Genomic DNA, 26,775 nt, shown 5'->3' on the forward strand with positions numbered 1-26,775 from the left:
ATATATATTACACACGCCCATCAGCTGAAACCTTCAGAGTGAACTGAACACTGCACCTGAAAATCTTAAGCTTCTTTGAAATTTCTCACTGGGAATAACCTTCTTGCCACAATGTTTGCTTGGCCCCACACATCTTATCCTAACTTCTTTTTCTTCGCCAAATTTCTTGCAATTTTAGTCCATGTTTTACTTGCACCATAGGCTGAAATTATTAGGCTACCTGGGGGTTTTTTTGGACAACCTTAAGGCAGATAAGATTTCACTCAATTTAATTACCCCTCCACTTCCCTCCCAGCCTGCTATTTCCCACATTGAAAAATGATTGGATAGACACCCAATAATTTAATTGTACTTAAAGCCAAAGGAGGCTATTTTAAGGAAAGTCGTGTCTATGGTTATTTTTGAGTAAAAGTCATCTTTTTGTGTTATTGTAGGTAGAAACTGGGGGGAAATTATCCTTTGGTTTGTGTTTCAATAAATGTGCATGTATTAACTGAATTCTTCTCTACCTAAAGTAAAAAAATTCAAAAACAAAAAAAACTATATAAACATATATATATATATATATATATATATATATATATAGTACTGTGCAAAAGTCTTAGGCACCCTAGATTTTAGATTTTTAAATATAATATATAGTATGTATTTGGTCTTAGATGTTCATTTTTTGTTTTCTGCATTAGTGTGTCAGTAGAAAACAGCAAATTTGAGATTTCCAAACATGAATTTTCCAAAAAATGAAATTTTACACATACATTTTTGTATTTTGTTAAATAAAGTAATATTTTAAGTAATAGACTACTTTTCAGATAAAAACTTGATCAAGGATCTCTGGGATTCCCTGGAGAGCCAGAAGCAAGCAAAATAGCCAAAATCTGCAGAAGAACTGTGGCAAGTTCTCCAAAATGCTTGGAACAACCTACCAGCCGATTTTCTCATAAAACTGCCAGACAGTGTGCCTAAGAGAAGGTTGTCACACCAAACATTGATTTTATTTAGTTTTTAACTATTTACTGCTCTTTATATTATTTTTTCGATATTTATAACCTTTCATTTCATTATTTTTGAAAGCATCTTAGCTGTACAGCATTTTTTTTACAGGTGCCTAAGACATTTGCACAGTACTGTATATATATATGTGTGTGTGTGTGTGTGTACACAAACACGTGCAGTTCAACAAGCGTCCTGTTTGGCCAGTAGGGGTCACCCAAAAGCAATGAAACACAGATCGCTATCTAATTGAACCCTCTCATACCCTAAGCGAAGCAGGCACCAATTGTGCGTCATCCTGTTGAGCTACCTGCCACAGTGAGCACTGGCACGGTCTGGATTGTATCCAAGGCGGTGATGCTCATCCACGCACCACATTGTGGTTCCTTAATTAAATGAATCATCCAGCAGCTCGATAGTTATGTTTTTGTCACATCTTCATTATTTGTCTTGGCATACTGTACAAAGAGCTTCAGTACCTGATTCCGCCACTTCCTCAATGGCGACGCCCTGCTCATGTGCCATGAACCCCAGCACAGAAAAGACCGCGAATCCCGCCACTATACTGGTCCCGCTGTTCAGCAGGCACAGCCACAACGAGTCCCTGCAGAAACACCACCAGAAGGTGAATTCTCTGGCCTGCTCTTGTTTTTTCATTTATTTTATTTCAAGGTGAAAAAGTGTTTGTTCTTATGTGGCTTCCAGGTGTAGGTGTCTCTGTATTGCACTAGACAAAGGTATAAATGTGGCTTTCTCAGTACTGCACTGGACAAAGAGTTGCATACTTATGTTTTTTGGCTGGACCGCAACAGCGGGGCCAGCCCTACAAACATGAATGTCTGTGACTGAGTGACGCAGTTACACCATTGGTCGGCCGAGTTATGAAGTTACACCATTGGTCGGCCGGATGAAGTGCATTAGGTCCAGCCATATACTAGGTTTTGACCAGGTTTTTCTCTGCATTTCTGCCCTAGTGCACTGTGGGCATGAAAGGGTCTTACTTGTAGCAGTTGTTGTTATAGTTGTTGTAGCTACCCAGCACAATCAGAGAACCCCCTCCAAGACTGTAGGAGGAGAAGATCTGTGATACTGCTTCCATCCACACCTGCAGTGACATCACAAATCATGAATACATTGGGGGGTCTGGCATAAAAATTCATATGTTCCCCAGTGGAATGAAATAAGGAAAGAGAAATTTTGCTGTGACAAGGTGATGGGGCACTGCCTGGTATATGCTGGCATACGCTGATGTCACAGAGTTCTTACCTGTGGGTCTGCCAGGCGGGTGGGGTCAGGGTACAGGTAGAACAGCACCCCCTGCAGAGCTCCAGGTAGAGTTAGCCCTCGTATCAACAACACCAAAAGCATCAGGTATGGGAAAGTAGCAGTGAAATAAACCACCTGGTGTGAGAGGGAGAGAGAGAGTGAGGGCCTTTTAGTCATGTGAACACAGTTTATTTCAGATCCCTTGGCACTTATTTAACCCATTCTGAAAATAGTATGTTAAGAAAAATGGCCACATTTTTGGTGTAGAAAGATGAAAATTTGTATGAGTATCCAAAAGAAATGTAAGTATATACAGTGAGCTCCATTATGTTTGGGACAAAGACATCTTTTTTCTTGATTTGGTTCTTTACTCCACAATTCTGCATTTGTAATCAAACAATTCACATTCACAAGCACTGAGTCTAAGATTTCATTGAAGGGTATTTTTATGCATGTTGGTTTCACCACATAAAAATTACTGCTCTACACATAGTGCCCCATTTTAGGGCACCATAATGTTTGGGACAAATGGCGTCACAGGTGTTTCTGATTAGTCAGGAGCGTTCAATTGCTTCCTTAGTGCAGATGCAAGAGAGCTTTCAGTATCTAGTCTTGGTTCTAGGCTTTTGATTGTCTTTAGAGTCTGTTATTACTATCTGATGATACTATTTTTAGCTGTTACTCACAATGGACTATTTATTTTACTGTTTCTTGTGAAAATACCAATGGATCCATAGGTTCTGGAGATAGCAGGTTAATTTACTTTGGTACACTGAGATTCCAGATATGCGCATGTAAGAAACAATTGAGAAAGGAACATCTGACCTTTTGGCTAAAATTATGATAACAGTAGCTCCACATCCATAATCTGTTGTCAGTTTCAACACTATTCTACTTCTGTGGATTTCTGACTATGATTCCGTGGCTCTCTATCTGAATTTATGAGGAGAACTTTAGTTTAGACTTTTTAATACTCCTGTGACACACTCAAGCACCCATTCTGTGTCTGTCTTTCCCTGTAAGAAACATTTTCTCCCTCCCTCCCTCACCCTCTCTCTCTCATGCACACACACAAAGGGGATACATGTGTGTGAGAAAGTATAGAGCAGAGTCAGACAAAACAAACATCTCAGAATTCAGGTGCAGGTGTGTGTAAGGTCAGTGGGAGGGAAGAGACTCAAATCATGGATTAGGGGTTTTCATCTACAGATGAACTGTTCCGCATAACTTAATTGTGTTTATGTGCTTTTAGTTGTTGTGGTGTACAATTTCACAAGTCAAAAGTTTTCAGGTTAAATTATTTATTAAACTGCAATTTAAGTGCAGCTTTTCAAATGGCAATTGATCACAGTAATTCTGATACACAACTTTTGTGCTTTGTTTTTTCATTTATACAGTAATTAATTTCAATAGATTTATAATATAAGCAATTATATATAATGTCATAGTGACCTTATGATAACTTGCTAAATCTATTTCATTAAGTGCTGAAGGTTTACTTTTAATAGCCTATTCATCTTATTGTATGCCGTTTTACCCCATACCATGTCCTTGTTGGAATGTAAGTTAGCTTTATCTTCAACACCATCAATTTTGTTAAGAAATTCCCACACCATTATACTGTGCACATAATCTACAACATCATTTCCTCAAATTACCTGATAAATGCAGCTAAATGAATTATTAAAAGCAATGTACAGTAAAATGTTAATTCTTTCTTTACACATTTGAGTGAATGTTTTGTTATTTGAATGACCAAATCGATCAATCTTTCAGTGAACATGAAGCAAGCAACATCCCTCTCAGTCTTTAACTGAACCAAATTTGGTGGCAGATTCATTAAAAGTTACCTGATAAGAACACATTCAGAAATAGTAAAAAGGAAATCAAAGAAAACAGGAAGACGTTTGTTGCATCAAAATATCAGCATTGTTTACGTGTCCCTGTTGGACTGATCACACGCCACTCAGTGTTGAGCGTTCCAGTCTATTACACAGTCAGTCTCACTCTTTGTAGAGGCAGCCCAGGTAAAGACATTCTGTGCTTATCTCTCTCAGTAGCTCTGGGACAGACCTTGCCTGTAGACTTCACCCCCTTCCAGATGCAGAAGTAGCAGATGACCCACATGATGATGAGGCACAGAAGCACCTCCCACCTCACACTGCCCACCTCCTCAATGCCCCCCGAGATCGCCAGCACACGTTTCCTGGGGGTGAGGGGGGGAGAGGGAAAGAAAAATAGAATAATGAGGGGAGGAAAGGGAGGTAAGTGGAGAAACAGAAATATGAATTTTCACAAAAAAGGCCCTGCCAGTTAATTTAAATGTGTTCCCATGTAAGAGCCATAATGCTTTGCATACCCCTCATATCCTGGCCCTACCATGTACACAAATATTGAACATTTTCTCTTCTTATTATTCAGTGTTTCATTGGCATAAATGCAAAAAGGTTAAACTAGGCCAATGTGCTCCATCTCCAGATACAGTACATCTGTAAACTAGGTAAATATATCACCTGATGTGTTAACAGACTCTTATCCAGAGCAACTTACACGTTTTCCATACATTCATACAGCTCGATATTGGCATAAGGAATTAAAGCTAAGTAGATTATGTTAAGATTTGAACCCACAACCTCTGAGTTTCCTAGTTCACGAACCCTGAGTTCTGTACGAGGTGCAATCCTACAGAACTCAGCCTGCGAACTTACTCCCAAAACTCAGTGGCTGCAGAGGATGAGTTGTTGGGCTGTTGGGTCCAGTTTGTGGTGAGGTTTCGGTTGGAAAAATCCACACAGTGATCTGAAACACAGAGAGTAGCCTTTCCTAAATCATCGAAACAGACTCATTGGATATTGCAGCTGAGCCGCAGGCCAAATTCGTTATTCTGTTATTGTTTAGTCTGGTTTGCTGATATGCAGACAGCTGTTAATAAACCAGCTCTGTATTACGAAAAGATTACAAGTGTTAATACATATGAAAATATATATTTCATATTGACATATTACAAGTGTTAAGGATACATTTTGAAAGCATTGCAAAACAAATAAACTGAATTCTGAAATACATTCCATAAAGCAGGCATAAGATCACATATAAATGTTGCAACCTGAAATACCTGGCAGACCTGGCACACGTACTGGCATACAGAAGCATACCAGTAATAAGTTCTTTGTGCTTGATTGATCTGAATTTGCCGTTCAATTTTCTGAAAGAGGGGGGCTGCAGTACCCAAAGGAAATGGGGGTTCTTACCCTACCCAGTACAACTTCAAGACAGCTTTGTACCTGTATGCACCATGGATTGTAAGTCACCTGTATTTCAGGTGTTCTTACAGTCAGCCCAATGTAGCTTAGAGACAGGCTCTGTACTTGTGTCCTCCTGTATGGACTGCAGGTGGAGTTATACCACTTACACTAATTTCAGATTTTACCTGAGTTCCAGGTGTTGGAGCAGCTGGCCCAGGGCAGCTGTGAGCTGAAGGAGAAGTAGAGGTAGAAGAGAGCCCAGGCCAGGATGTTGATATAACACATGCAGGCGTAAAACAGGATCAGCTGGCTCGCGTAGCCAATCCCTGAGACACACATATACACATAGGCACACAGACTCAATTAGCGGCTGACAATGCCAATCGTTAGTCTGAACAGCTACAGTGTGAAATTATGGATTATGAACATGCCTGCTGTGGTTCCTCTTAGTATTTGTATTATTGATGATGACAGTGATGTCTTCTGCTTCGGGAGAATCTCTGGATTACAGTTTGAGAACTGCCTGTAATATATTGTGACTATTTCTACCTGTGCAATTGCCCCATTTTTCCCTGTAAAAATGAAGTCCACCTCTTAGCCTCACAGAGCTAGATTCTGGTGTAGAAGTGCAATACTGCAGCTGCAATAATAATAGATTAATTTTCCCAGGTGAACTTTGATTTAGGAGAATATTCTAACCCCCTCCTGTGCCGTGATTGAGTGCTGTCCTGCAGTACTGTAACCCTACTGCTGATTATCCATTAGCTCCCAGTGTATTCACTGACCCCAGCCCACATCTCCACGCCTTGGCTCAGGAGATTTAATATATTTGACATTACATCCGATTATGAGCTGCCCTGCAAGGCCGTTTGGGCGCACAGAAACAGAAACTGGCCTGACCATAATGCTGATCCACACAGTAGAACAGGACCTTAATAGGGTGAGCCGCCAGGCAGCTTAGAGTCACACTAACCATTCCCCGCCAATAGCAACAGTGCACTTTTGCAGTTGTTGCATTTTTTATGTCTATAGAAGTTTGGGGATTCAAAGGTATAAACAACTGAACTGATTCCTGGGCTGCATGGGGAGATTTGTACATGGATTGAGAGGCAGTCGCTTGGGCCAGGCCACAAAGTTTCCCCTCTGTTTATTTTTTAATCTCACCCTCAGCCAATGGGCACAGCTTCCTCCAGCAGGTGATGGCCCCCTCCTGGGTGTACTGTCCCATGACAATATCCAGCAGGAACAGGGGTATCCCACAGGTCAACGCAAAGAACAAATATGGCACAAGGAACGCTCCTGCAGACACACCCACACACAACGGAAACATTTGAGATAAATCACCAGCCTTGTGACTGTTATGTGAACAAAACCAGAGATATTTAGTTCCAGGCAACCAGTAATCTATGATTATGGCAGGGTCCAAATCAGCGCACTTGCCTACCATTGAGTATACAAGCTGAGTACACAGGATGAGTGAAGGTGCACAAATGAGTGCAGTAGGCAAAATTTTCTCTTTCTTTGCACTGTACATGAAATCCCAGGATGATGTACTTATTTCCAGGTTTTCGCTGAGTGTATTTGGGAGCATACTATCTAGAAAGTAAACAACCATTTTGATCCCATAAATAAGACATGCAGCTTCACTCTAGAAATGAGGCGAGGCTTCACTGACAACAACAACACGTGAGCATGACGCGCAAGGGCGGAACACTTCCACAGTACGGTTGGAAAATAGTATGGATGATGTTATATACAGAGTCATCTGAAGGCTGAATTTGACAGGCTTTGTGACTCTGCTTGGGAGGTTCCCATAATGCACTCCTATCTGCCATGCAACATGTACATACACAGCGCAGTGAACACTGCACCATCTAGAAACAAGAACTATGTAAACCAATGCTCATTTTCAAGTTATAGGTACGTTTAACATGTGAATCAAACCAATAGATAATATTAAGTCTTATAAAACTCACACAGTCTTACTCGTGTTCACTCAAACTCATTGACACACTGATACTTATTCATACTCAGAGTCTCACTTTGGAGCACTCACACTCCTACTTGCTCTTACTAGGACTCATATGCTTACACTTATACACTCACTCACTCTTACACTCACTCACATTCATACTCACAGTCAAACTCATACTCACACTTATACATTCACTCACTCTTACATTCACACACATACTCTCACACTATTTCACTCATTCACTCACACTCATACACATACATTAACATTCACTCGTACACTTATTCACACTTACACTCATACACTCTCTCATACTCACTCATGCATTTACTCACCGCCGCCATTCTTGTAGCAAAGGTATGGGAACCTCCACACATTTCCCAGCCCCACTATGTTCCCCGCCACCGCCAGGAGGAACTCCACCTTACGCCCCCACTGGCCCCTCTCCTCCAATGGCCTTTCATCTGTCTCCCTTTCCTTCTTCATCTGTTCTTCCCCTGGGATCTCCCACTCTCACTGTGTCCCTCTCCGGTGCCGTCCGTTCCTCACTCTCTGACTGTTTTCCTTTGTTTGGACAATGCAAGCTGGGAACAGAGCTGATGTTTTGCCCACGCTGTCGACAACGTTCTTACATGTACATTTAGAATTATGAGGGCATCCCGTTGAAAGAATAGCCAGCTTTTTATTTGTAAAGGCCCAGCTAACTGAAAACAAATGTATTAAAAGTGTAATTAGCCCAAACCATTTGAAATGTACAATACTTGACAACGGATTAGTACAAATCTATTTCCTTTTCCCGGGATCTTCACTCCTCCTTTTGTGTCCTTACAGTTCTGTCTAACGTTCTCAACTCTCTGACTGTTTCTAAATGTTTGCAACAATGAAGCTAGGGAACAGAGTTGAATGTTTTCGAAATCATTCATGGCCTCTGATAATTCACCAAATGTTGCATATTAGAGTTGTCAAACTTTTGCTATAGAGTGTGGAATGGTACATGAGCGGGGCACTTTGCTTCCATTGCCCATTCAGAAACATATAGTAGTGAAAAGTCATTGTTCTAGCCAGTATGATTAAGATCAGAAATCTCCTCCTTCATTCATCACTGAAGACTGCTTTTTTTTTCTTTATTGTCTTATATGAAATGACTACTTCAATCATTCTTGTGCATCAATTTTAGCATTCCCTATGTCTATTTCTCATACCAGATGTAGTTTGCACCCCAAAGCCTACTTATTTTGTATTGATTAAAAAATGATAAAAAAAATATATGTTAAATAAAAAGTGCATGGAGTAGGTATTTATTAAAGATATAACGCAGTGTTGAATCAAATATGTAATTACAGTACACCATTCATGTGAGTCAGAAAATCTTTTTTGGTGCGATCGCAAATGTACAAGATCCAGACCCACGTTATCAGTTAATAGCTAATATATTTTTCAATAAATGTGCCCAACATGAGCAATACATTCAATACTATATTTTTCATCAACAAGTTTGATAAGACATGTAATCATGGAAGATTGTCCAATTAGCTTTCTGCTATCAGCAGTGGGCAGTGTTGACATTGGGAAGGAGTCAGGAAATTTGGGACTCACTGCCTCAAATGAATGTATTATAACAAGTGGAAAAGTTAATTGGTTCCCACCGGCCATTATGGTATTAAGATGCAGACAAATCTACCTCCCTTTTTCCCTGCAAACTGGACTTTTTATTTCTTTATAATGGTTCATTGTAATATGATGAAATATTAGACTGCTTCAAATCATTTTCCAGTACTAGGCATGTCATCATTCAAACATGTTTTTTTGTAAATGCCTGAGAACTCATTTTCAAGGAGAGCTGCAAATGCTGAAATCTGTAAAGAGACAGAGGGAAGAAGAGAGTCCCTTTCACCCAGACGTGGAGCTTACCTGGTGGAGGAGATGGGTACAGGACTCCAGAAAAGCTGTGGGGGTGGAAGTGGAGCCTTTCCTCTGGCTACACGCTCTCTGCACCGGCAGTGAAGGTGTATGTGTATGTGGAGGTGTGTCCTTAGAGGAGTAGCAGTAGAAGTTTTCACACAAGCCATGTTGCACCTGACACACACACACACACACACAGTGCGCTCCAGAATTATTGGCACCCTTGATAAATATGCACAAAAAATGCTAAACTAAAAAATAATACAGTGTATGACATAAGCTTTATTTTCCAACATGTGTAAACTAGTGTGCTTGATTAATAATTCTTTGGAATCAACCAAAGTCTTTCCCCAAGAAATAAGTTCCACAATTATTGGCACCCCTGGTTTGTGAAAACACCCCAGGCAAAGACGACAGCCATGAGTCTTTTCCTATACTTTGTGAAAAGGTTAGAGAACACATTTGGAGGGATTTTTGACATTGCTCCATGTAGAACTTTTCAGAATCATTGATATCTTTGGGTTTGTGCTTATGGCTCTTCAGTTCAGACCACAGGTTTTTGATGGAATTTAAGTCTGGAGACTGAGATGACAATTGGAAAACATGGATGTTGATTTCACTTAAGCATTTCTGTTTGCCAATTTCATTTTGTTTGATTTTAATTACAATTGTTAGGGGTGCCAATAACTATGGTTTTCAGAAAAATTTAGATTACTTAATAAAAAAACATTGAAGCATGAGAGTAAATGTATTGAAATAAAAGTACATAGTTTTCCCATATGTTTGAATATAACACAGATTATTATCTGTCATTTATTATATGCAGCCTTTTTTTCATTTTTATTAAGGGTGCCAATAATTCTGGAGCCCACTGTAAACACTCTTTCCTCCATCCACCCATCACTACCCCCCACATACATTTAGTGCAGTGGTGTTAACCCCACAAAGCCCTTTCATACAGAACTATCTATCCTCATTTGCAACACTCTCTACTGAGTTCCAGTCTGCCTCTGGAAGCAACGTCAGCTCAAGAACTGTTTGTAAGAACCTTCATGAAATGGGTTTCCATGGCTAAGCAGTTGCATTTAAGCCTAAGATCACCATGCACAATGCCAAGTGTCAGCTAGAGTGGTGCAAAGCACCCCATCATTGAACTTTTGAGCAGTGGAAATGCGTTCCCCGGAGTGATGAATCACGTTTCACTATCTGGCAGTCGAAGAAGAATCAGAGTTTGGCGAATGCCAAAACGCTACCTGCCTGAATAGAGCCAACTGTAAAATTAGGTGGTAGAGTAATAATGGTTTGGGGCTGTTTTTCATGGTTTGGGCTCAAGCCTTTAGTTGCAGTGAAGGGAAATCTTAAAGCTACAGCATACAATAACATTCTAGATATGGAAATGGAGGGGTGTGAGCTAGTCAAGAGCCAAAATAAAATGCAAATTGTGTGCTAACTTACTGACACCTGAAGACACATCACAACACTTCTTGCGGATATCAAAAATCCAAATATAGTATGTGCTAAGGAATGTGTATTGATTTAAACACCTAATTCTATTTAAATATATTTAGTTATTGATCCAACCATCTGTTTTTCTAAGAGATTTTTTGTTATGCAAAGCAAGCGTTGTGGAATGTGGAGAGTGTCAGCGCACCCAAAGATTGTTGTGCATATGACAGATTGTTATGTAAACACGGCACAATTATCAGTTGCTGTCTCTAAAACAGTGGCCTTACGATGCACGATAGCTGACTCTTAAACTAGGTCATAAGTAACTAGCCATCTGCACATCCACTTTCGGTCAGTACGGCAAAAGAACATGCCCTTATCCTTGAATATATAAAACAGTGAAATTTGGGGGGACGGGTTTACAGCACTTCGGCAGAGAGGGGGAATCCATGTCTAGGATTCCGCTCAGATTGTTTATTGTGGATCCATAATAGATTCTGTTGAATTTTGGAACGGCTTCCTCTGGGTTTCACAAAGTTGGAATTCACGACTCCTCAGAAAGAACCTGGAAATCAAGGGATTTTATCTCCCACAGTACCTATATGAAGAAAAATACGTTTTCAACGTACAAAAATACTAAGTTACTCACACATACAAAGCACTGTCTATAAGTCATTAAAACTTTCACAATCTAGGCCTGCCACAAAAAGTGCTGATATCAAAATTAGGCTAAGTTACAAGAAACAATAGTGGCTCACACAAATAAAAAATGCCGTATTTCCAAACAATGCTGCTACCCAGTGTTTCTTAAATTATATATAAGTAACTTGGCCCTGCGTTTTTTCATCTTACCATTTTACCAAAGAAATTACCACAAATTATTTAATTGAATAGTTTAAACAATATGTTTATTGCAGAATGGTCATATAGGTTAAGTTTGACATGATCACAGACTATTGTACAAAGAAAGTGTATTACCCATGACCAAGGTGAATTTGCTTATTGAATGATATATAAAACAGATGGCACTGGTGGAATTAGCATGTATTTTTTGATGTTTAATTAGTTTTAACATTGCAATTAGTTGTTCTTTAACGCCGTCATTTTTAAAAATTATTGTACGTGCTTTTAAAGAAGGTAGACCAGTAAGCATAAACCTGAATATAGATGAAATCCAGGCATCTAAAGGGGTGTAAATATAATATAGGTTGATATTTAGACATAAAGGATTAGGTTAGTTCAATTCAACTGCAATTCAGCTCAGGTTTTAATTCCATATGGCCTGGCTATATGCTTTTGCAACCAGATCAAGCTGGTTAACCAAACATCTAGATGGTACAACATAATAAAGTGTATATGTTCAGTAAAAGACTTAGTTGATTGCAAATTCGCTAGATTTAGCTGAAATGTGAGTTTTGTAGTCAGCTAGGACATAGGCAGTCTATGTCAGGGTAAAACATGAGTGAATTAGTGGTCAACAGAACTAACCTAGTCCTTTTATGTCAAAACATCTGTCAACATTGATTTCCATCCCTTCATTAGATACCATATGTATTTCATGTTTTGCTCACTGGAAGACAAATGATACTATGTGGAGTTCACACGTGAAATTGAATGGATTTCAGGAATATAAATGAGTTCCCACGAGGCTTAGGCAGTTGCAAATTAGTTTTAAAGTAACAGCCAATTATTAGTTAGCCAATTAGGTTGCGTAATAAGTTGTAGGTTTGCCTGAGGCTTCGGTGGGATGCGATTCAAGTCTTTTAAGTTGAATGTATCATAGGCAAGCGAGCATATGTCCATTTGTATGTATGTGATGTTTTTCTTGGCTGGTGTAGCTAAATGTCCAGAGGCATAGCCAGTTCTCCTCAGTTGCCAGTAAATGAGTAATAAAATAATTTTTGCATCGCAATATTGTGAAAAGACCACACACACTGTAATGATCTCAGTTCTAACACAAGAAGCATGACGTTTTGAATAAAACAAATTCATGCTTTATGCTAATTTTGAATGTCCTTACTGTCTTCAAAAAAGTAAAACTGGTCTATGCGAGTGACGTTCACACTGCAGCTGCACATGACTATATACACATGTGACGCAGTGTTCACTCATGGAAAAAGGACATGCACTGTCACAACACCAAATGTTTGTATTGTTCGGCAAAAGTTAGCACGCAGTACAGCTGTTCCACTGTCTAGCTAGCTGGCTGAGGTGTAGTCAGTAAGACAGCTTTAGTTAGCTTGCCAACCCCAACTTACTGCATTGCAGCCTTGCTAGCTCATGTACCAGCTAGTTTGGGGAAAAGCTAGAAACAGGGAAATTCACTTATACGAGAGAGAGAGAGGGAGAGAGAGAGAGAGAGGGAGAGAGAGAGAGAGAGAGAGAGAGAGAGAGAGAGATGCTATCATATTCTTTCAGTGACTCACTGATTTGAAGCTACCATATTGCTAGGCTTTGGTGGTGGTGGTGGGGGGGGGGGTCTTCGACCAATGAGTTCCTCTGTGTGTCCAAAGCATTAGTGTGGTGGGCGTGTTCTGTAGGGAGCCAGCAGTGCTGCAGATAGACCTTTCTCCAATGATGGGCAGCATGCTGCAACTCCACCCACACTGGTATTGATGAAACCTCACTCTCCTAACACAAATGTCCTATATGTGTGTGTGTTGAGCCCACCCAACCTGTTCCACACTCTGCCCCCTGGTGCAAACTGATCCAGAGTAAGACTCAGAGAACTCTTAGTAAGATAAACATGAGTTTAATCAACTCTCATTAGACAGAAAGACATAAATTAATGATAAAAGGTCTTCATAAAATGGTCTCATATAAGGTTGGAATTTGTGAGAAACACCAGACTGTTATATTGTAAATGCAGATCAGCAGGATGTGTGAGTGTTCACACAAAAGATCACAACTCTCTTTTATACAATAAAGTAAACAATTGGGTCATATGACGTAGAGGGAAGGCAGAGATGGCTCAGGGTCACAGATTATGGGAACACTTCTAAAACCTCTAAAACTAATTACAAGCCAACTACAGTAAATTGAACTGAATTAAACTGAACAGTGTAATTAAAACATGTGTAAATATAAATTACACATTAATCATAAAATAACTAGACACATATGTATAGAAAAAATGAATTTAATATAATGATGAACATATTAATAAACATTATTTCTGATTTCTTCTATAATTTTCAATTTCACCAGCCCAGTCTACTGCATGACCATAACCTAGTTCTGGTGTGAATTACTTAGCCCAGTCAGAGAAATAAAATTAGTTTTCTTGAAACTTCATAGTTTTGATTGTATAACAACGATGGGACCTGTTAAAATACTTAACAAATCCCCAATGCCTTGTCCGAAAAATATGAATTAGTATAACCTTATGCTGTCACTAACTCTTCCATCTCTGTAGCAGAAATCACATTCTCTCGCTCAGCCATCTGCTTCCGGGTCAGGGGGAGGTCATCATCAGGGTGACACAGGTGAGACAAACGCTGTCAGCAGAAAAATAAAATAATGGAATGGTGGATCTTTGTGAGACAAATGTTTCATACAATATATAGTCCTGTGAAAAACTATTTCCCCTTCCTGATTTCCTCCTTTATTAATGCATATTTGTCATACTGAATGGTTTCATATTTTTAGACAAAATGTAACATTAGACAATATTTAATAAATTTTTTTTTGCCATTTTTTTCTCTCATTTTAGTCGTTATACCAATTCCCCTTGTGTATCACGGTCCTGGTCGATGCGCTATCCTCTGTCGGTCTGGGGAGGGTGTAGACTACCACATGCCAGCCTCCAGTACATTTGGAGCTGCCAGCCGCTTCTTTTCACCTGACAGCGAGGAGTTTCACAGGTAGAGCGTAACGCGTGCAGAGGTTCACGCTATCTCCCCCAGATCCCCTCCCGGCTGAACAGGCCAACCAGTAGGAATCGCTAATGCAACGATCAGGACTCATACCCTCACCGGCTTCCCACCTGCAAACACTGCCAATTGTGTTCGTAGGAATGTCTGACCAAGCCGGAAGTACTGCTGCTGGGGATTGAACCCCGGTCTCTGCGTTGGTAGGCGAGTGCTTATACCTCTACACTACCCAGATGACCCCAAATGTAATTTATTTAATGAAAAAAATTATCAAACACCCACATGACCAGTACATAAGACTAGTTTGCTACCTGGCTAGGATTAAGAATGGAAGCAAACTCTGTGGGTTCCTTCCTATTGTTTATATTCACTCCTTGTATCTCTTTTTTTTTTGTATTTTCCTTGCTCCTTAGCTCCTCCAAAGGGAAGCAATGATGAGCTACGAGGATGGAGGAGTTGAGGTAACGTGTATTACGCAAATGGAACATGCTTGAAATGCCTGAATGCGGATGTGGAAGATGTGGAGAGGTGGATCCACAGTTGGATCACCACACGTCCAACTGAACCCAATTTTTCATTTTGGAATTTAAAAATAACATTTTTACAAGGACAGAGAGATCTATCTGCATCCATCTGCCTTGAATTGGACTCACTGTATATCTACTGATGTGTGGAAGTGTATTTGTATGTATGTGGGTGTGATTAGATAAAACACTGTAGACCCTGGGTAAGGGCGTGGGACTGTGGGAACAGGGCTAGCTCCCAGAGCAGCTGGGGAGACATGGGTTCTGAGCCTCACCTGTCTAAGAGTGCCAGTGCTGAGGGAGAGCTTGACCAGACTCCACCCTGGAATCAGTACAACAGAGGAGAGGGCCAGCAGCCAGCCCAGCACGTACGCCCAGTCTGGGTACACATACCAGCGGTTAAAGGTCAAGGGCTTGTAGTCCACCACGGAGAAGATGAAAGATCCCTATGGGAGAGGAGATAGAGTGTAAGGTTAATAAATTTAACACACATCAGACTGCTGTTGTGTCATAGAAGTAGAATTACCATGAAACTGTCTTTAAAGCAGGGTTCGATCGCTAAAATTGGTCACATTATGCAGTCAACAAAAAAAAACTGTTCATCAAGCGCTTCATGAAATAGGTTTCCATGGCCAAGCAGCCATGCACAAGCCTAAGATCACCATGTGGAAAAAAGCGTTGGCTGGATTGATGTAAAGCGCACCGCTATTGGACTCTGGTGCAGTGTAAATGCGTACTCTGGAGTGATGAATCACACTTCACTATCTGGCAGCCTGACGGACAAATCTGGGTTTGGCGGAATGCATAGTGCCAACTGTACTGGCCCGAATAGTGCAAACTGTGAACTTGAGTGGAATAGGAATAATAGTCTAGGTCTGTTTTTCCTGGTTTGGACTGGACCCCTTAGTTCCAGTGAAGGAAAATGTTAATACAATGACATTCTATAGAACGGAGTGCTTCCCACAGTTTGGGGAAGGCCCTTTCCTTTTGCAGCATGACCCTGTGCACAAAGCAAGGTCCATAAAGAAATGGTTTGCTGAGTTTGGTGGGGAAGAACTTGATTGGCCTGCAGAGCCCTGACCTCTACCCCATCAAACACCTTTGGATTAATTGGAATGCTGACTGCAAGCTAGGCCTTACGCCCAACATCAGTGCCCAGCCTCACTAATGCTCTTGTGGCTGAATGGAAGCGAATCTCTGCAGCCATGTTCCAAAATTTAGTGGAAAGCTTTACCAGAAGAGAGGAGCCTGTTCTAGCAGAAAGGGGGTCCAACTGCATATTAATTCCCCTGGTTTTGGAATGAGATGTCAACAAATAGACATGGGGGTGATGCTGAGTTGGTCACATATTTTTGGAAATGTAGTAAATATATATATGTATATATAGCTTAAATAAGTTTTAAAATGAAAAATTATTGCTATTCCAATATATATATATATATATATGTATATTAAATTTCTTAATTTTCATTTGGTACATTTTGATACAGGTTGATCCAACAGTTAAAACTGTTAACATATTTCAATGATTCCTCACCTTGCCAGATATAATGGACTCATTGTTGTAATTAAAACTTCAAATTCCAGAACTTGATTTTAAGTTTAAATGCATCTGTTAGTGCTTGTTTGTGATGTTGTTCTCTTTTAATTCGGCGCCATTGTAAATGAGGGTCTTTCTCTCAATGTATTTCCTAGAAATAAATAAAGGATGAATGAAAGAATGTCTATTGCTAACAGGAGTTCCCGATACATGGAGGACTAGACTGATTCAGAAGCACAGATTGCAACCACTTTTATACTGCACTGCGCACAAATACTCTAAAAATGTGACATCAAACCATGATACAAATGTGTTACAAAACCTAGCCCTTCTGAAGCTAGCTAGCTACATTAGTCTTCAAAACACACACGTGCACTTAGCTATCTCCTTGGTGACTAACTAACTTAAACATTACTCTTACTCTTACTCTTACAGGTAGGCTATGCCTTTGAAATCTCTCTGCCATTCCCCTAACTTTCATTCAGCAGGTCATGAAGTAGGTATTATGTTTGAATAATAAGACTAAATGCTGGTTGCAGGCTACTCAGTGATACTTTTTTTTCCCCCATAAAACTCCCTTCCCTGTAAAGCAGATGCTACGTGATTTATGGCATTCAGCAACCACAAACAATATCACAAATTACGGGGAATGCTCATCACATTAGACTAATATTGAATAATGAAATTATATAACTGAGCCAAATATCTAACAAACTGATACAACAGTGGGCTTCACCTGTTGGACAGCCTACAAGTGCTGGAATTCTCATTCATTAATAACTATTAATGAAAAACTATTAATGAAAGAAGTTTGCAGTTTTATTAAATCTAAAATCCAACATGCTCCGGGTGTGCAGTGATGAGGTTTTACTGTAATAAGCGAGTCAGACAGATGCTCTCTCTCCGCTCATCCACAACTCACCAGGGTCACCAGCGGTGTGAAGTAGAGCCAGCAGAGCTTAAAGATGAGGCCGGGCCGGTCCCCGGTCATGTCCTCAATCACATCGATCATGCGCTCCGCCCCTGCTCGAGGGACACACAGGAATGGTGGTGAGCATTGTTTTGTGTGTAAGCGAACCTCCACTCAGAACAAATCAAATTCAAAAAGCAGAGATTGCTAATTTAAGTATCTCTCATTTGATTCCAGTTTCAAAATAGCATTCTTTTTTTTGCTATTCTCTTTTTAAAAGGCTGTGGATTTGGTTTTGTAAGCATTATTGGATGGCTGACTCAGGTTTAAAGTGTCCTTTATTGAGGGTGTGTTGGTTGTTCTTGGTATACAGGGGTGTTGTTTTCATGATCATTAATTTGCATTGTTTTGTGTGAATTCATTGGACCTACCTTTCTTTAAAATCAAATCAGTCTTTGCTCTATTATTTTAAACGCAATTTACAAGAAAGGTAAGGAACTTTAAAACCTGGATCAATTTAGAGACATTCTACCATTCTCTGTATTTTTAGTTGTGGTGTGGTGGCTCAGGCTCCCTTTAACACAGTTTCTCTTGTCTTTGGCAGTGAAGGGAAGTTCCAGTTAAAAGGCAGTGGTTGTGCATCTGACTTTCAGTCTTTTTTCTTATTGGCTGGATTGACAGTGTAAGAAAAAACTGAAACCATGGGCTTTATTTTTTTAATGAAACCATGGGCTTTATTTTTTTAATGAAGGCTATGCTTTCCTCTGCCTCAATATGCAAATTTAGAATTTAATACATTTTCTACATTTATCAAATCTAATTTTGCGCTAAAACATTTTCATTATGTATTCTGTACATTGTGAATACACTGTTTTGGTTCTTGTTCATAATCCATTCCCATTTGGTGCCATTTTTCTTATTATTTCCACAGATTGTTGTATTGGAAAGACAGTTTGTTGGAAGGTATGCTGTTTTGTATACAACCAGTGTAAATACAACCAGGTTCCATCTCAAGTAAAAATCCTGCACTCACCAAACAGCCAGCCCATGGCCAGAACTTTGAGCACACACATGAAGAGCATACAGGCCCCATTACAGGCATAGTAGTCGAAGAGCTGGAACACATACACTCCCCCCTGGTGGACAGTAGGGGAAATGAAAGTGTAGATATGGTGAAATAGGAAGAGGCAGATTTGTGCTCTGAGTGAGTAAACCTGAATGAGTTCTATCAACATTTAAGGTTGTATGTTATCTCTGTAAATCTGTGTAGGCCTGTGATAAGAGCATCCTCTGGTTAAACTGATAACATATATTGAAATGATTGATCTTTCTCTCCCCAGTTGTCTTCTCACCTCTGTGACCATCACCAGCTGCAAAATGAAGCAGGTGAGGCAGAAGAGCAGGAGGAAGATCTCTCTGTGCCCAGCCCTACGCAGTACCATAGGAAACCGGTCCGTCATTGACGTCATCACCACCTCCATCATCACAAACTGACCAATAGGCAGACAGATACCCCAAGGTTCACCAGAGAGAGAGAGAGAGAGAGAGAGAGAGAGAGAGAGAGAGAGAGAGAGAGAGAGAGAGATGGAGGACAGAGGAAAAGAAAAAGAAAGAGAGAAATATGTTTGACACACAATAATGTTCAATTGCTGTTTTCCTGCATATGAGAAACTATCCACAAATACATCTTTATTAGCTATGAAATATTGTCCAGTTAGCTTGGCAAGTAATCTTGCCGTGATCTTCAATCCAGCAGCCATACCACCACGCACTCTGCTCCTGCTGACTGACTGAAGCTAAGCAGGGGTGGGCTTGGTTAGTACTTGGATGGGAGACCACCAGGGAATACTGAGTTGATGCAGGAAATGGTGTTGGTGGGCCAGCAGGGGGCAATCTGTGGTCAAATAAACCCCAATGCCCCAGTGCAGTGATGGGGACACTGTGCTGTAGGAGATGCCGTCTTTCGGATGAGTCAGTAAACCGAGGTCCTGACTCACTGTGGTCATTAAAGACACATGACACTATTCCCAAAGAGTAGGGGTTCCCTGCTGTCCTGGCCAAAATCCCAGATCTGGCTCTCACAAAAACTTGCCACCTAATCATCTCCTGATTTAATTGGCTAAAACAATGTTGTCTCACTCCAGTAGAGCTGCTCTGTGGCCAACAATAGAGGATTGTGGTTGTACTGGGCAGCTCCCAGGTGTGAATGTGTATGAGTGTGAAGTAGGGCGTTCCTGCAAATGAGCATCCATGCTCAGTGAACCTACCCTGGTTAAATAAAAATAAAATAAAATAACCCAGCATCATGCCTTGCTAGCTCGGTACAGCTTTACTTCAGGTTAAGCATGAACCAAACCGGAAGAGTCTAGAAGTAAGCAATTCCTGCAGGTAGTTGTAGTGCTGGCAGTTTCAAAGACAGAGCAGCCAGGAATGATGAGCCGAAGCCAGGTGACTGATTACCTGTGTGTCCAGGCCCAACAGGATGATCATAATGAAGAAGCACACGGCCCACAGCTGAGGTAGGGGCATCATTGCTACTGCTTGGGGGTACGCAATGAATGCCAGACCAGGTCCTGGGAGCAGGGAGCAGAGGAGAACATGGAGGTGATGGGAAGGAAAGACAAGAGGAGAGTGAAGGAGACAGAGAATGAATGGGAGAAAAATAAATGATAGTGTTTAATCTTCCTGCTCTTCTCTCCCAGGTCAGACTCCCTTTTATTATATTTGCACATTTTCTGCATTTAGCAGACGCTCTTATCCAAAGTATCTTACACAGATTGCCATTTTACATACCATCTGTTAATACCGCTGGACATATTTCACTGCAAGAATTCAGGTTAAGTACCGCAAGGGTAGAAAGACAGCACCACAGGTGGGAATTTAATCCACAACCATTTGATTGCATATTGTTACTGCTCTCCCTTTCAAGTTCAACTCAAATGCTTGATTGTCATTATATAGACTTAATATCACCAAGGCTAAAAGTCGACACAATTACAGCAGTAAGATTAAGAGTACATGATTGTAGCTTCTTTGCCATTTTTCACAGGTAATAACGTTCTTGCCACAAAATTTACTTGGCCCCACACACCCAAGCCTTACTCCCTTTTTTGGATTGCCAAATTTCTTGCAACTTTAGTCCCTATTTTACTTGCATTATAGGCTGAAGTTATTAGGCTACCTGGGTTTTTATGAAAAACTTAAGGTTGATAAGATTTCACTCAAATTAATTACCCCTCCACTTACCCCCCAGCCTGCTACCTCCCACACTGCAAAATGATTGGATAGACATCCAATAATTTCATTGTAATTAACGCCAAAGGAGGCTATTTTAAGGAAAGTCGTGTCTAAGATTAATTTTAAGTAAAATCATCTTTTTGTGTTATTGAGGGTAGAAATTGAAAAAAAAAAAGTTTATACTTTAGTTTGTTATTCAACAAATTTGCATGAATTCTGAATTCTTCTAATTATCCTAGTTTAAAAAAAAAGGCTTTTTTTTAAAACTACAGGTGGCCTATAATGTGTATATATATATATACACTCACCGGCCACTTCATTAGGTACACCTGTTCAACTGCAAACTGCACCCGTTAATGCAAATATCTAATCAGCCAATCACGTGGCAGCAACTCAATGCATTTAAGCATGTAGACATGATCAAGACTGAAGATCTGCTGAAGTTCAAACCAAGCATCAGAATGGGGAAGAAAGGAGATTTAAGTGACTTTGACCGAGGCATGGTTGTTGGTGCCAGACGGGCTGGTTTGAGTATTTCAGAAGCTGCTGATCTACTGGGATTTTCACACACAACCATCTCTAGGGTTTACAGAGAATGGTCCGAAAAAGAGAAAATATCCAGTGAGCAGCAGTTCTCTGGGCAAAAATGCCTTGTTGCTGGCAGAGGTCAGAGGAGAATGGCCAGACTGGTTCAAGCTGATAGAAAGGCAACAGTAACTCAAATAACCACTCGTTACAAATGTGGTATGCAGAAGAGCATTTCTGAATGCACACCACGTCAAACCTTGAAGCAGATGAGTTACAGCAGAAGACCACACCGGGTGCCACTCCTGTCACCTAATGTCACATCTTCATTATTTGTCTTGGCATACTGTACAAAGAGCTTCAGTACCTGATTCAGCCACTTCCTCAATGGCGACACCCAGCTCATGTGCCATGAACCCCAGCACAGAAAAGACCGCGAATCCCGCCACTACACTGGTCCCGCTGTTCAGCAGGCACAGCCACAAACAGTCCCTGCAGAAACACCACCAGGGGGGTAAAGGAATTTGCTGACCTGTCCTTGTTTTTCCATTTATTTTATTTTAGCAGTGTTTGCTGCTAATTGTTTTCCATTGTGAGTGTGGGTATCTCTGGATTGCACTGGATGAAGGTTTAAATGTGGATATCTTAGTATTGCACTGAAGAAAAGATAAATCTTGGTACTGAACTGGACAAAGAGTTGCATATTTATGTTTAAGCACCTGTCATTTTTTCTCTGCATTTCTGCCCTAGTGCACTGTGGGCATGATAGGGCCTTACTTGTAGCAGTTGTTGTTATAGGTGTTGTAGCTACCCAGTACAGTCAGAGTACCCGCTCCAAGACTGTAGGAGAAGATTATCTGAGATCCTGCCTCCATCCACACCTGCAGTGACATCACAAACGGTGAACACATTTGAGGTGATATGGCTGAAAACATTTATTTATATGTTCCCCTTTGGAGTGAAATAAGGAAGGGGGAAATTTAGCTATGACAAGGTGATGGGGCACTGCCTAACATACGCTGATGTTACGGAGTTCTTACCTGTGGATCTGTCAGGTGGGAGGGGTCAGGGTACAGATAGAACACCAACCCCTGCAGAGCTCCAGGTAGAGTTAGCCCTCGTATCAACAACACCAAAAGCATCAGGTATGGGAAAGTAGCAGTGAAATAAACCACCTGGTGAGAGGTGGAGAGAGAGAGCGTGTGTCTTTTACAGTCATGTGAACATGGTTAATTTCGAATCCCTTGGCACTTATTTAACCCATTCTTGAAAAAAGCGTAAAAAGAGTATGTTTAGACAAATGACCAGAGAGGTCATTCTGTTTGGTGTTGAAAGAAGAAATTTTGTATGAGTATCCAAAAGGCATGTAAGTACATACAGCAAGCTCCATTATGTTTGGAATAAAGACATTTTTTTTTTTGATTTATCACCAAAAAAGTATAAAGATTTGACATTCTAATCTGTTTCTAGAGATGATTTCCTGGATAATCAAAAAACCTGAAACCCTTTGTGACTAATGACCAAAAAATACTCAGTCTAACTGTCTAATACTCTCTACACATTTGATGTGACAATTCTGGCAACAATCTGACCAAATTCTGGCTGAGTGTTTCACCCAGTGTTCTCCCCTCCAGGATAAGGTGTTGAGATTGTGTGATGGAAGACATTATATCAGTGCAATCCATAAGTTGTAAACTCAAAAGACAACAGGAAGATGTTTGAACGTCAGAGTGCCCCTATTGGACTGATCACACGCCACTCTGTGTTGAGTATTCCAGTCTGTTACACAGTCAGTCTCACTCTTTGTAGAGGTAGCCCAGGTAAGGACATTCTGTGCTTATCTCTCTCAGTAACTCTGGGACAGACCTTGCCTGTAGACTTCACCCCCTTCCAGATGCAGAAGTAGCAGATGACCAACATGGTGATGAGGCACAGAAGGACCTCCCACCTCACACTGCCCACCTCCTCAATTCCCCCCGAGACCAACAGCACACGTCTCCTGGGTGGGGGTGGGCGGGGGGGGGAGAGAAAAATGACAGGAAGAAAGGGAGGTGGAGAAAGAGAAATATTGATAACTTCATTGACACAAAATATGTTCTGCCAGTTAACTTACATTTATTTCCATGTAGGAGCCATAATGCTCTGCATACCCCTTACATCCTGGCCCTACCGTGTACACATTTTCTCTTCTTATGGTTCAGAAAGTATTTCACTAGCATAAATGCAAAAAGGTTAAACTAGGCCAATGTGTTCCATCTCCGCATACATTTGTAAACTAGGCTAATGTGTAGGCATGTCCCTACACATCACCTGATGTGTTAACATACACTCTTGTCCAGATCAACTTACACGTTTTCCATATATTTACATGGCTCGATATTTACATAAGTAATTCAAGCTAAGTGAATTATGTAAATATTTGAACCCACAACCTCTGAGTTTCCTAGTTCCCTAACCCCGACGTCTGTAGTAGGTGAATTACTACAGAACTCAGTCAGCAGACTTACTCCCAAAACTCAGTGGCTGCAGATGAGTTGTTGGGCTGTTGGGTCCAGTTTGTGGTGAGGTTTCGGTTGGAAATGTCCACACAGTGATCTGAAACACAGAGAGTAGCCTTTGCTAAATCATCTAAATAGACTCACCGGATATTGCAGTTGAGCTACAGCCCGTTTTAAATAAACATGACTGTCACTCCAAACTCACCTGTTATTGACAGCTGTTAACAAACTCTGTATTATAAAAACGTTAATACATGTGAAAATATACATTTAATATTGACATATTACAAGAGTAAAGAATACATTCTGAAAGCATTGCAAAACTAATTTTAAATAATTGTGTATTCTACATAATACATTCTACACAATACATTCCATGAAGCAGACATAAGATCACATGTGAATGTTTAAACCTGAAATACCCACATATATCACACATACCTGCATGCACAGGCATCACAATAATTCCTCATGTTTAATTGATCTGAATTTACCATACAATTTTTCCTGTCTCTGAAGAAGTGGGACTGTGGTACCCAAAGGAAATGGTTGTTCTTACCCTACCCAGTATCACTTCAAGACAGCTTTGTACCTGTATGCACCATGGATTGTAGGTCACCTGTATTTCAGGTGTTCTTACAGTCAGCTCAGTGTAGCTTAGAGATGGGCTCTGTACCTGTGTCCTCCTGTATGGACTGCATTTCAGATTTTACCTGAGTTCCAGGTGTTGGAGCAGCTGGCCCAGGGCAGCTGTGAGCTGAAGGAGAAGTAGAGGTAGAAGAGAGCCCAGGCCAGGATGATGATATAACACATGCAGCTGTACAACATGATCAGCTGGCCCGCATAGCCAATTCCTGAGACACACACAGGCATACACAAACACTATGAGCAGCTGACAATGGCAATCATTGATTTGAACAACTAAATTGTGTCACAGGCTCACAGAAAGGATTAGGACCCTGGTGCAGAAATGACTCAGGGAGGCAGAAGTAAGGAATATGTTAAGTCTTTACTGAATTAAACCAGTAAAACAAAAAACAAGGAAACAGGAGGAGCATGGGAAGCAAAACCTAGACAAGGGGGACTAGAGTAGAACATGCAAGAACACACAAAGACCAAGCACTAAACTGAGGAAAACCAGGAACTGAAATACACAAAGAGACATGCGCAGACAATCATGGAAAATGAGCAGACATGCAGAATGTGAAAAATCAATGGTCCAATAACAACTACAATTAGCAGGCAGGAGACACAAAACACAGGGAACACATGATCACAGGTGAGAGATAAAACAGGGCATAAGTACATAATACGAGTTGCGGCCTCCCGGTTGTTTTTTTTCCAAGACCAAATTGTAAGAAAAACGTTAGGTCTTAACCTCGCAACTCAAAAGATATGAGATACCATTCCGAACCGATCGGTTTGAACCGACTGGTTTGTCGGCTCCCGATCAAAATTTTTTTGGCTTGAATAGGGTTACAGTACTGCTTGGATAATCAGCAGTACTGTAGCCCTACTACTAATTATCCATTGGATCCCAGTGTATTCACTGGCCCCAGTCCACATCTCCATGCCTTGGCTCAGGAGATTTCATATATTTGACATTACATCTGATTATGAGTTGCCCTGCAAGGCCGTTGGGCACACAGAAACAGAAACTGGCCTGACCATAAGGCTGATCCACACAGCAGAACAGGACCTTAATAGGGTGGGCCCCACGCAGCCTAGAGCCACACTAACCATTCCCCACCAACAGCAACAGTGCACTTTTGATATTGTTGCATTTTTTATATGTCTATAGAGTTTGGAGATTTGCATGTATGAACAATTGAACTGAACCCCTGTCTGCATGAGGAGATTTGTACATGGATTGAGAGGCAGCCACCCTAAGGGCTGGGCCACAAAGTCTCCCCTCTGTTTAATTTTAGATCACATGCTCATGCCTAGTGAGCCCGTCTTCTCTACTCCACCCCAAATTGTGATTTAGTTTTACCCATTCACTGACAAAGATTTCTGGCCTCTCACCCTCAGCCAATGGGCACAGCTTCCTCCAGCAGGTGATGGCCCCCTCCTGGGTGTACTGTCCCATGGCAGTCTCCAGCAGGAACAGGGGTATCCCACAGGTCAACGCAAAGAACAAATATGGCACAAGGAACGCTCCTACAGACACACCCACACACAACGGAAACATTTGAGATAAATCTTCAATCACCAGCCTCACAAATGTTACTGTACGTGAACAAGACCAGAGATGTTTACTTCTGGACAATTAATAATCCATGATTATAGCTACATCCAAATCAACACACTTGCCTACAATTGAGTGTACTGTTGAGTATACTGGATGAGTGAAGCACCACAAATAAATAGGCAAAATTTAGAACATACAGGTACTATTAACATGTAAATCAAACCTATTGTTCACAAACCATTGACACTCTCTCCTACTTATTCATATACATAGTCTCACTCTGGAGCACTCACACTCCTACTTGCTCTTAGACTCATAAACCTTACACTCATACACTCACTCACACTCATACTCATACTCACACTTATACACTCATGCACTCATACACACACTCATATCCATAATTACATTCATACTCACACTCATTCTCAGATACTCATGCAATTACATTGATACAGACTTATTCAATTGTACTCACGGGGACCCCAGGAAGAGTAGCTGTTGTGATGGTAACAGCTAATGGAGAACCTAATAAACTAAACTAAACTCACGCTCGTACTCTCACTCACTCACCGCCGCCGTTCTTGTAGCAGAGGTATGGGAACCTCCACACATTTCCCAGCCCCACTACGTTCCCCGCCACCGCCAGGA

At 40.8% G+C, this 26,775-nt stretch overlaps 2 protein-coding genes across 6 annotated transcripts in view; both read right to left on the bottom strand.

The window, feature by feature from the left end:
- Positions 1-26,775, bottom strand: part of LOC135235908 (sodium- and chloride-dependent GABA transporter 2-like) — a 48,478-nt gene that overhangs the window by 6,495 nt on the left and 15,208 nt on the right. The window contains exons 1-9 of one of the 3 annotated variants that reach the window (XM_064301928.1): positions 9,391-9,575; positions 7,815-8,063; positions 6,669-6,803; positions 5,690-5,830; positions 4,968-5,058; positions 4,333-4,465; positions 2,260-2,394; positions 1,995-2,098; positions 1,473-1,597 (exon numbers count right to left, since the gene is read on the bottom strand). In XM_064301928.1, coding sequence (XP_064157998.1) covers positions 1,473-1,597; positions 1,995-2,098; positions 2,260-2,394; positions 4,333-4,465; positions 4,968-5,058; positions 5,690-5,830; positions 6,669-6,803; positions 7,815-7,965 — 1,015 coding nt within the window. In that variant the 5' untranslated portion in view covers positions 7,966-8,063; positions 9,391-9,575. Of the gene's footprint in view, positions 1-1,472; positions 1,598-1,994; positions 2,099-2,259; positions 2,395-4,332; positions 4,466-4,967; positions 5,059-5,689; positions 5,831-6,668; positions 6,804-7,814; positions 8,064-9,390; positions 9,576-26,775 lie in introns of those variants that run through there. The other 2 variants (XM_064301929.1, XM_064301931.1) reach the window with 2 other exon arrangements.
- LOC135235907 (sodium- and chloride-dependent GABA transporter 2-like) overlaps positions 13,307-26,775 on the bottom strand; it is a 41,159-nt gene continuing 27,690 nt past the window's right edge. Inside the window, exons 1-14 of one of the 3 annotated variants that reach the window (XM_064301927.1) lie at positions 26,698-26,769; positions 25,959-26,093; positions 24,647-24,787; positions 23,943-24,030; positions 23,302-23,434; positions 22,476-22,610; positions 22,213-22,316; positions 21,803-21,927; positions 20,134-20,246; positions 19,026-19,163; positions 18,707-18,809; positions 17,686-17,786; positions 15,499-15,669; positions 13,311-14,324 (exon numbers count right to left, since the gene is read on the bottom strand). In XM_064301927.1, coding sequence (XP_064157997.1) covers positions 14,211-14,324; positions 15,499-15,669; positions 17,686-17,786; positions 18,707-18,809; positions 19,026-19,163; positions 20,134-20,246; positions 21,803-21,927; positions 22,213-22,316; positions 22,476-22,610; positions 23,302-23,434; positions 23,943-24,030; positions 24,647-24,787; positions 25,959-26,022 — 1,530 coding nt within the window. In that variant the 5' untranslated portion in view covers positions 26,023-26,093; positions 26,698-26,769 and the 3' untranslated portion in view covers positions 13,311-14,210. Of the gene's footprint in view, positions 14,325-15,498; positions 15,670-17,685; positions 17,787-18,706; positions 18,810-19,025; positions 19,164-20,133; positions 20,247-21,802; positions 21,928-22,212; positions 22,317-22,475; positions 22,611-23,301; positions 23,435-23,942; positions 24,031-24,646; positions 24,788-25,958; positions 26,094-26,697; positions 26,770-26,775 lie in introns of those variants that run through there. The other 2 variants (XM_064301925.1, XM_064301926.1) reach the window with 2 other exon arrangements.

The sequence above is a fragment of the Anguilla rostrata genome, chromosome 12, assembly GCF_018555375.3.
Source record: "Anguilla rostrata isolate EN2019 chromosome 12, ASM1855537v3, whole genome shotgun sequence".
NCBI lineage: Eukaryota > Metazoa > Chordata > Actinopteri > Anguilliformes > Anguillidae > Anguilla > Anguilla rostrata.